The 10756-nt window shown below is 39.3% G+C and overlaps 1 protein-coding gene across 3 annotated transcripts in view; it reads left to right on the forward strand.

Moving 5' to 3' along the window:
* The window catches only part of creb3l4 (cAMP responsive element binding protein 3-like 4), a 14385-nt gene extending 4540 nt beyond the window's left edge, over positions 1-9845 (forward strand). For 2 of the 3 annotated variants that reach the window (XM_076078449.1, XM_076078447.1), the window contains 7 exons: positions 2630-2736; positions 3074-3163; positions 3744-3850; positions 6601-6669; positions 7192-7276; positions 7675-7768; positions 8935-9845. In XM_076078449.1, coding sequence (XP_075934564.1) covers positions 2630-2736; positions 3074-3163; positions 3744-3850; positions 6601-6669; positions 7192-7276; positions 7675-7768; positions 8935-9242 — 860 coding nt within the window. In that variant the 3' untranslated portion in view covers positions 9243-9845. The remainder of the gene's footprint in view (positions 1-2629; positions 2737-3073; positions 3164-3743; positions 3851-6600; positions 6670-7191; positions 7277-7674; positions 7769-8934) is intronic. The other variant, XM_076078448.1, reaches the window with a different exon arrangement.
* Positions 9846-10756: the final 911 nt, after the last annotated feature.

Here is a 10756-nt window from a genome sequence, read left to right on the forward strand (position 1 = left end):
GTTTAGGTTTCTGGAGTTTAAACTGAAAGAAATCAGTCGGTCCAATGTTGTTCTCAACAATCCTCAGAAGGTTGTTATGTTTGTAGAGAAACTAACAAGGTTTTTATCCAACGTCTTTTTAAGAGCTAATCTGTGATCCCAGTAAATGGAAAAGTTTTACATCGCTAATACTTGTAAACAAAAACATTATTCTATCTATTCGTCACACTATATGAAGATTTTACTTTGGACTTCATTCACTCTTTTCAGACATTTAATAGACACTAATCAATCAATCAAATGAAAAACTAATCAAGACAATCACCGATGAAAAGAGTTCTTAGTGGAAACTTTAAACTCATTTTATCATGTAGATCAATAAATTTTTCATGAAATCATAGTAACTGTGTCTTTTAAAGGAAATTTAAGTGGCACAAGTACAGGTAGTACAGACAATGGAGGTACGGGTAATACAGTGTAACGTCATTAGGTCACTAGGGCAGGCTAGGGCTGGTTAGGGATGTCAAATCATCGAGCGTTTGAGTGTCTTGCAGACATTTTGAGCCCTTTATGAACCCTTTCCGTAAGTCAGCATGGTATGCTGACTTACAGCCTAAGGGAATTACCCACAAATCATTGCAATGTGACGTTAATAAACACGGGGTAACCAGTGGACGCATGGAGACGTAAAAAAAAAGGTAAACAAAGGACGGCTCAGTGTGTTCAGCCTGTCATAATACATTTACTCAAACACCAAGGGTTAAAGATGGAACAACAAATAAACATGAAATCAGAAGATATTTATTTATTTATTCATCAAATGTTTGATTTTATCATTGAAGCTGTTTTGACAAAACGAGTAAATAGATGATATGAAGTTACCTCTCATCTAGTGAGGAAAGAGCCTGAAGACATTCAAATCAGGGAGTACACAGTATACAATAAATACACACAATTATACATCATATTTATTGTCGTTTTCATGGTAACGTGATATGTTGCAGCAAAGTGCTGTCCCGTTCATATTTACACCATCTCAAGCCCTCACAGTGGCCCAATCCCAATGTCCCCCCTAAAGCCTCAGACCCTGAACCCTCAAGGACTTACTAATGTCACCTGGTGAGTGGGTGAGTGTGAGAGACTGTGAGGGCTTGAGATGGTGTAAATATGAACGGGACAGCACTTTGCTGCAACATATCACGTTACCATGAAAACGACAATAAATATGATGTATAATTGTGTGTATTTATTTTATATTATTTACTCCCTGATTTGAATGTCTTTCAGGCTCTTTCCTCACTAGATGAGAGGTAACTTCATATCATCTATTTACTCGTTTTTGTCAAAACAGCTTCAATGACAAAATCAAATATTTGATGAATAAATAAATAAATATTCTCTGATTTCAAGTTTATTTTTTGTTCTATCTTTAACCCTTAATGTTTCTGAGTAAACTTAATACTCCAGGCTGTGAGCCATCCTCTTTGTTAATGTTTTTTTTACTGCTCCATGCATCCACTGGTTACCCCTTGTTTAACGTCACATTGCAATGACTTGTGGGTAATTCCCTTAGGCTAAGTCAGCATACCATGCTGACTTACGGAAAGGGTTCATAAAGGGCTGAAAATGTCTGTGAGAGAGCCCTCAAACACTTGACGATTTGACAGTGGGACAGAACTAAACCCTCACGGACTTCGCGGGAGCGCGCTGCAAAGTCCGTGAGTCCGTAAGGGGGGACATTGGGATTGGGCCAGTCTCTCACACTCAACCACTTACCAGGTGACGTCAGTAAGTCCTTAAGGGTTCAGGGTTTGAGGCTTTAGGGAGGACATTGGGATTGAGCCTTAGACAAAAACTCAGTGTCCTCTGCTTTTCACCGACAACCGGGTCTTCTTCCATTCAAATCCTCCTCACTCTGGTTCGGAACTTTACTTTGTATAGTTCTCGGTGCTCCTTCACGCCGTGTGCTCTCTCCTCCTCTCCTCTCCTCCTGCAGCCCTTAAATCCGGCCTCAATCAGGTGGCTTAAGGGTTAGTGGTGAGTGGTGAGGCCTTCTGGGAGCTGTAGTTGTTGCCTCGGCGGCCATCTTGTGGTGTGGCTGCCGATCCTTAAAGGGGAAGTAGCACCCATCTATCACCTGGCCCCGGGTGATGCCACAACAGGTACAGGTAGTACAGGTAATACAGGTAGTACAGTTACAGGTAGTACAGTTACAGGTAATACAGGTACAGGTAGTACAGGTAATACGGTAACAAGCATCACATAGCTGTCTGAGACACTTGTTCAGATACTTCATTCATCTTATAATTAATTCAGTTAATTTTAATTCAGGGGCTGATAAAGTGACAGTGGTGTGATTGACAGGTCAATGCAAACAATAATGTACCATATTATTATATATTATTTTAATATTCATAGCCTAGTGTACTCTGTCACTTAACAAACCATTTGTCTCCTAATGCTCTTGTATAGTTTGTATTTTTATTCTGTTCTTATTTAGTTAATATACTTCTTATTTTTTATACTTATATGTATTTATTTCTGTCTTTGTCCCCGCTGGGATCACTTGAGGATTATCTTGTGTTATCTAAGTTCCAAACAGGGATGAGTTGATGGCAGTAACCGTGATGTCACTTCCTGTCCCGTACAGATGGGTGGAGCTCTCAGGTGTTGTTTTCAGACTCGTGCATCGTGAACCAGCTGCCTGTGGTTTTTGCAGCACGCCTCCAAGACCCTCCAAGTCCAGACGGGGATCTGGTGAGACTTTGGTTTTAACACCCTGGAGGACTGACTCTTCTTCTATTGATTGAGCATTTTTAGTAGTTGGCCTTAAACTGTAAAATAATCAGCCAATAAAAATAAGATCTTCTCCCTCCAGTGATTCCTTTAATCTCCGTCTTAAGACCCACCTCTTTCCTTTAGCCTCTCAATTATCATGGTAAAGACAAGCTTAGCTTTATTTGTTGTGATTTATTCAGTTGTTGGATTCAATATTCTATGCTTTTACTAATTTCCTTATATTGTCTTCTTTATATCTGTGTTTTTATTTCCTTTCTTTGTAAAGCACTTTAAATAAGCTTGACTTCTGTTGCAGCTGTTCCCAGATCTGCAGCTGACTGAGGAGGAACAGAAGCTGCTGACACAGGAAGGAGTTTCTCTTCCCAACAACCATCCTCTCACCAAGGTCACACTGCTGAAAGACACTTCAGATTCAATTCATTCATTTTGTACAGCCCAAAATCACGAATCACAAATTTGATTGATTCAAATTATAGGTTATAGAGCTGATTCATACAGCTGTGATTCAGGTTATAGAGCTGATTCATACAGCTTTGATTCAGGTTATAGAGCTGTTTCATACAGCTGTGATTCAGGTTATAGAGCTGATTCATACAGCTGTGATTCAGGTTATAGAGCTGCTTCATACAGCTGTGATTCAGGTTATAGAGCTGTTTACTGCTGTTCAGAGGAAAAAAGGTTTTGAAGCCGGAATGGACTCTTGCAGCTATTTGGTCATTTTATTTTTTCTTAACTTGCAGTACTTGTTTATTTGTCTTTTCTATCGCTATGATAATTGTGACTGTTATGTACCAAAACACAAACCCATATTCCTTGTATGAGAAAACTTCTTGGCAAGAAACCCGATTTCAGATTTACATTTTCTTGGCGTGACTTCCCACCAACCAATCAGGAAGTCAAAGTGATGACGGGATAATTAGTCGTGAAATTAATGATGTTGATTTTTGATTAATCTTTATTTTTAGGCTGAGGAAAGAATCCTGAAAAGAGTTCGGAGAAAAATCCGCAACAAGCAGTCGGCTCAGGACAGCCGGAGGAGGAGGAAGGAGTACATCGACGGGCTGGAAAGCAGGTCTCACCTTAGACCATTAATCAATTAGGCATCATATAGAAAATCAATCCAAAATTAAAGCTGCGAGCAGCGATGAACGGGCCCTCGCACCTTCCCGCGTCTCGGGGGTACTGGCGGGACGCCGGCAGAAGCGGCCATAAATATCTGCGACCATCAGACAGCGTGCCCACAAGTTAGACATATTTTTAATGCTTGGACTGTGTGACGCTGGAAATTATGTAGTGCAAATATTCAACCAGTTCCTGTATCCACTGTGGCACTGGAGAACACGCGCAAACATGCATTGTGTTGCTCTACATCAAGTATAGACCACATCATGTAAATGTCGTATGAATTGGATTCAGTTTGTCACGTAACGCTGTCTTCCTGTTGCCAGTAGGTGGCGCTATGACTTTGAGTGAAAATGGGCTTGTAGACATCCTCAGGCCATGACTGTTATCAAATATGGCAAGTTTGGGACATATTTGAGCAAGTCCAGTGGAGTTGCATCAGCTTGTTGTTTAATGGCAAATCACGTACAATGGCCGCCACGCCACGGCTACGCCATTCCATCAAACGTAAAGCTTTGAGTAACTTTTAATTGCAAAGGTCTTTAGATTATACTGACTAAATTTGAAAAGGATCTGACAAAGTCTCTAGGAGGAATTCGTTAAAGTATAGCGACTAGAAATCAAGGGAAAATTCACACAAAAATGAAAATGGCCGACTTCCTGTTCATTTTAGAGCATTATCCCAAGACACTTTTTTTTAAGTCTTCATGTGATACATGTTGCTACCGAATTTCATACATGTAGGTCAAACGTAGTGCTGGGGCTGCGTTTTGTGGAGTTACATCCGGGTTGTTGTTTGACGGCGAATCACGTAAAATGGCCGCCACGCCACGGCTACGCCATTCCGTCAAACATAAAGCTTTGAGTAACTTTTAATAGCAAAGGTCTTTAGATTATACTGACCAAATTTGAAAAGGATCTGACAAAGTCCCTAGGAGGAGTTCGTTAAAGTATAGTGACTAGAAATCATGGGAAAAATCCAAATGGCCGACTTCCCGAGCATGTTCCCAAGACACTTTTTTTTAAGTCTTCATGTGATACATGTGCCTACCAAATTTCATACATGTAGGTCAAACGTAGCGCTGGGGCTGCGTTTTTGAAAATTTGTAGGGGGCGCTATCGAGGCAATTTGAAAGGGTCAAGCCAAAAAGCCATATGAAATATTTATTTCCATCACCTATGACACCTGTGCAAAGTTCCAAGGCTTGTTGAGCATCCTAAGTCACAGAAAAATAAGCTTCATTTTTCATGGCGAATGACACGTTGCCACGGCAACAGCGTTTAACGACAACTCACAATATTCATGATGAAGCATCATCAATGTCTTACAAATTACCTTACCAAATTTGAGATTGATCTGGGCAACGTCCTAGTCGGAGTACATCAAAGTATAAAACTTGTCATTTCCTTTTGCCAGTAGGTGGCGCTATGACTTTGTGAAAATATTGGCATGGAAATGTGCTCAAGCCTGGACCAGCATCATGCATAATAAATTTGGGGCAGATTGAATAAAGTACCTTGGAGTTACAACAACTTCCTCTTTCATGGCGAATGGCACGAAATGTGCGTGACATGGGCGCCACATAAAACGAAGGTCGTTCAATGTCAGTAGACCATTTCAGTAACTTTTCATCATTAATGTCTTTAGATCATGTTGACCAAATTTGCAGTTGATCGTATAAATTCTGTGGGAGGAGTTCGTTAAAGTACAATGCCTGAAAACGATGAAAAATGCCTAAAAATGCAAAGAAATGGAAGTATTACTGCATCGCCCCCTAGTAGTTGTATGGAATAAAAATTTGAGGGTATGTTACAGGACACAATGTGAACATATGCTACAGATTTCGTGAGGATAGGCCACATGGTTTTGAAGTTATATATATTGCTGTAAAAGGCCACGCCTCTATGAAATTCATTTGTCCATATATTCTTAATGCAATGAGATATCAATAAGCTTTTAGTAGCTTCTGATTATATAGATCCAATAATGATCCACAGCAAATTTGGTACCAATCAGACCCAGCATGTAGGAGGAGTTTGCCAAAATGTGTTTTTCACAAAATTCAAAATGGCGGAAGATTTTGGAAGACGGAGCTTAGGGTCCCAAGATGATTTTTTGTAGAACTCATTCAGTTGCTCATGTCCGTAAAATTTTAAGTAATTTGGACATACGGGCTGTCAGGGCTTGCCTTTCCAACTTCTAGGGGGCGCTAGCGAGCAATTTTGTCATGCTCGAGCATGGGACCCATAAAATATCAAATTATCCCGCAGTCCTGATATGCTTGCCAAATATGGGGATGTTGGGGACATGATAAAGCCCCCAAAATGGCGTTTCATTCGAGAGAAAAAGAATAATAATAATTCCTATAGTTTCAATAGGGACCTCGCGGCCCGACGTCGGTGCTCGGGCCCTAATAATAATTCCTACAGTTTCAATAGGGACCTCGCGGCCCAACGTCGGTGCTCGGGCCCTAACTATTAAGATAATCACTGTATCATAATCAGATAGTGAATTGAATATCTTCAAGTTTTCAATCGTTAGTGGGACAAAACATGAGATTAACACGTCATTTTATGCTATTTTCTAGACTAAACAATGTATCAATATATCGATCAGATGAATTAATCATGAAAATAGTCTTTAGTTGCAAATTTATCTCACATCTCTGTGTGTGTGTGTGCGTCTGTGTGTGTTAACAGGGCAGTATCTTGCTCAACACAAAACAAGGAGCTTCAGAGGACAGCGGAGCAGCTGGAAAAACGCAACATGTACGACCACATTTGTTATTGAGTGTTTACTGATCGATGAATGAATCTGGATCCATAAAAGGAACCGATGAGTCAGCAGAGGGCTCTGTTTTCTTCTTCTTCTTCTTGTTCTTTCTGTTGTCTTGTTCTTTCTGATGTATTCTTGTTCTATATGATGTCTTCTTCTTGTTCTTTCTGTTGTCTTGTTCTTCTTTCTGATGTCTTGTTCTTCTTGTTCTTTCAGTCTTCTTCTTTCTGTCTTGTTCTTTCTGTTGTCTTTTTGTTCTTTGTTTTCTTTTTGTTCTTTGTTTTCTTTTTGTTCTTTCTGTTGTCTTCTTGTTCTTTTTCTTTCTGTTTTCTTGTTCTTTTTCCAGATTACTGTTTATTATTGAGATTAGTGTTTATTACTCAGATTACTGTGTTTATTATTGAGATTACTGTGTTTATTACTCAGATTACTGTGTTTATTATTGAGATTAGTGTTTATTACTCAGATTACTGCTAAAAGTAATGAGATGATTAAAGTGTGTTCTTTCTGTTCAGGTCTCTGCTGACTCAGATGGGACGGCTTCAGTCTCTGATCAAACAGACGGTCAGTAAAGGAGCTCAGACCAGCACCTGCTTACTGGTAGGGTGTGTGTGTGAGTGAGTGAGTGAGAGAGAGAGAGAGAGAGAGTGTGTGCAGGTGCGTGAGAGTGTGTGTGCTCATTATGTTTCGGTGTCATTAAGATGTAATTGATTGTGGTTCAAGTTCTAATTTTTTGTTTACAATAGTAAAATGTTTTCTCTCAGCTAAACATACAGAAGTGTTTTGTGTCGTGACAGAATAAAATCTGAATAAAACCAGGAAAAACCAAACCGGATCTCAAATTCACTTCTAAAAAGAGATTTTCAGGAATAAGAAAAAGTGAATCAATAATTTCTAATTTTGTATAAATCTTGAGCCAGTTTCAACTGTAAATACATCATATTTCATGTCCATATTCTAAAGAGATGAATCGTGTGTGTGTGTGTGTGTGTCCTCAGCTCGTCCTGGTCTCTCTGGGTCTCATCATCTTGCCGAGTTTCAGTCCGTTCAGCCGAAACTCGTCTCCAGACGACGACTACAGACCCTCAGGAGGTCAGTAACTTTCTGTTTAGATTGTATTTAATCCAGACTACTCTCAATCGAGACATTTTAGAAAGAAGTTAAACTGAAAAACATTCTGATCAAATAAGGAAGTAAAACTGTTCATGTTCCATTTTGTATTCATTGAATTTGTTTTTTTTCTCCTCACTGCAATTTATTCTAATTAACTGTTTGAATCTGTAGCATCTGTTAGCTTGTCTTGCTTTAGTTTATCTAAACTTCTCCCACACGCTGCATCAACGTAGTCTGAAGACTTCCTCCACCGCTGCCAGTGAGCAACGCACTTTCAAAATAAATAAAAGAAATGCGTTGACGCGCGATAACATAATTGTCGGGGTTAATTAATTAATGCGTTAACGCGATAACTTGCCCAGCACTAATATAAATGCATAGTTGTAAGTAAAAAGCTCAAACTATATCTCCTCGTATCTTTAACGGACTGATGAATTCATAAAGTGTCTCTTTATCCCGACTGAAATTATCAATAATAAATAGGAAGGAGGAAGAGATCGTAAAGTTATGAATCGGTTGTTTTACTGATGTTTTTCTTCATTCCTTCAATTATTGTAAAGAAGATAGAAACGGCACAATTCAGACACCAAATGTTTTATTTACATCTGAAATAGTTTTGTCCCCGAAAGAAGAAGAATGAAATTAATCAAACTTCCATTTAGTTCATGAACCCACATTGTTATATAAACTTTTTCTACCGGTCCAGAAACGATCATTATTGAACCGCTGGGCTGTAAATATTGTTTATTTTATATATATATCTCTTCTCTTCTTCTCTATATATATATATATATATATATATCTCTTCTCTTCTTCTCTATATATATATATATATATATATATATATATATATATAGATCAGCTGATGTTTAAACAGTAACTCTAGATTAACCTTCTGTTTCTATTGTCAAGTCTGAAGAAGAGTTTGATAAAGTTCACTCCAGCTTGTTCTAGGCTGCTTTTATTGTGAAACTCTTGAAACAGGAAGCTGTTCTTGTTTAAATCTAAGCTTCCTGTTTCTTTGACCAATGACTGCTGATTTCTTCTCTTGTTATTGAGCTGTTGCTTACAGGATCTTAGTTCTGCAGAATGGACTCAATCATGCAGATGTAAAGTCAAAATCAAATCCTCTTCCATCTTTCTAGTTATTTCCAGAAACATCCTCACAGATCCCTCCGTCTCCCAGCCGACAGCAGACGACGCCGATGTTCCAGCTGTACGGTCCGACTCCTTGTCACCGCCCTTTGAACTCGGCCAATCAGGACCTCCAGAAGCTGTCGCCATCCTCCAAGAGCCAATAGAACCCCCTGAAAGTACCGGCTCTGATGGGAGCCGATCAGTGAACGACTCGGCTCTGGTCTCCGGACCAGCTGAGCCGCTGGTTCTGGGTCTGAGGTCAGCGGGGGGGAAAGGAAGTGATGTCACCAAACCTGCACATGCTGATGAGATGTAGATGGATGTTTTCAACACCACAAAGGATTTCATGTTCGATGTCTAGCTTAAAGTCAAAACCAGCAATGGACACTGAATAATTTGTCTGAAATTAATTCATTGATTGGTGGTTAACCGTTTATTCTACTTTTAGCTTCAATGAATAGTTGGATATTTTGACAAAATTTGCTAATTTGCTTTTTTGTTAAGAGTTAGTTGGGAAATTAAAAACAACAGTGAGTAAGAAGCTGAAGCCAGTTGATCGGCACAGAGACTAGAAACCGGTAAAAACCTCCACCCAGTAAAGCTCACTGTTAACACGTTGTTTGGTGGTGACTTTAAAAATGACCAGTGGTGTTTTTTTAACGGAGGTTCAAAGTGTCAGCCTTTTTCCAGCCTTTGTGCTAAGCTATGCTAACTGTTCAGAAATACCTCTGAAGGTGTAACTTCACCCTTTAACCAGTTTATTTTAGAATTTATACTCAAACTCCAAAACGAAAATTCTTGTTTTTTTCAGCCGGGCTTTTATTTGCTAACTTTGCACTTCTTCCATCTTAGCGATTTGGGAAACATGGTGATGGAAATGTATATCTGTGTAATTAAATTAAAGTGTTACAGAAATTAATTCAGAAGCTTGTCTCTTAATCTACTTGAAAGTAAACAGGATTAGTTATTGTAGGGTATGGATCTAATAACAATATGTTGATTACGTGTGTTTATATAAGTCACTTCAGATCTATTTTATAAATGTTAAAAGTAATATCTGCACTGCTGTTGTCATGGTAACACAAAGTGCACAATGCCTCATTTAATGTTGTTATTCTGACGTTTTCTGTTGACTGTTAAATTGCTTCAACTGTAAATGGTGACAATTCTCTTCCACTGATGCAACAATACATTTGATTATCTGAACTGCATGTTACTCAGTAATGAAACAATCCATACAATAAACATTAGACGTTTTAAGTGAAGTACTTTAGTGAAAATACTGATGGTATGACATACTGAGATAAAGTGTGTCACAGAAATCGTTTTTAATTTGAGGTCCAGTCATTTTGTGATCAGACATCTGACAAATATTAGGGTAGGGTTGGGGTTTTGGGGAACCGCTGTAAAAACAGCAAAGTCCCCCGGTGCACTGTCCATCACTGAGCTCTGACTCTGAGCCACCGGCGAGGCCACCACTACACCCCGGCCCCTCACACAGTTCGGTTTGTCCATTCTCCCACCGAGGTAAGTATCAATGTTCCACAAGCATCCACACACGCCCAAACATCCAACCGTTCCGTCCCGACATGTGAAAAAATTGGTCATAGTGCGCTAAAATATCTGACTATTTTTGTCTTGATATTGCGCTAAAAATTGTTATTATAAAAGCAGACTATATGGTCTTTACCCTGCGCTCATAGCAGACTGTATGGTCTTGGCCCTGCGCTCATAGCAGACTGTATGGTCGTAACCCTGCGCGCATAGCAGACTATCTGGTCGTAACCCTGCGCTCATAGCAGACTGTTTGGTCTTAGCCCTGCGCTCACG

Source organism: Anarhichas minor, unplaced genomic scaffold (assembly GCF_050575085.1).
Source record: "Anarhichas minor isolate MPS153535 unplaced genomic scaffold, ASM5057508v1 ptg000066l, whole genome shotgun sequence".
NCBI classification, from domain to species: Eukaryota; Metazoa; Chordata; class Actinopteri; order Perciformes; family Anarhichadidae; genus Anarhichas; species Anarhichas minor.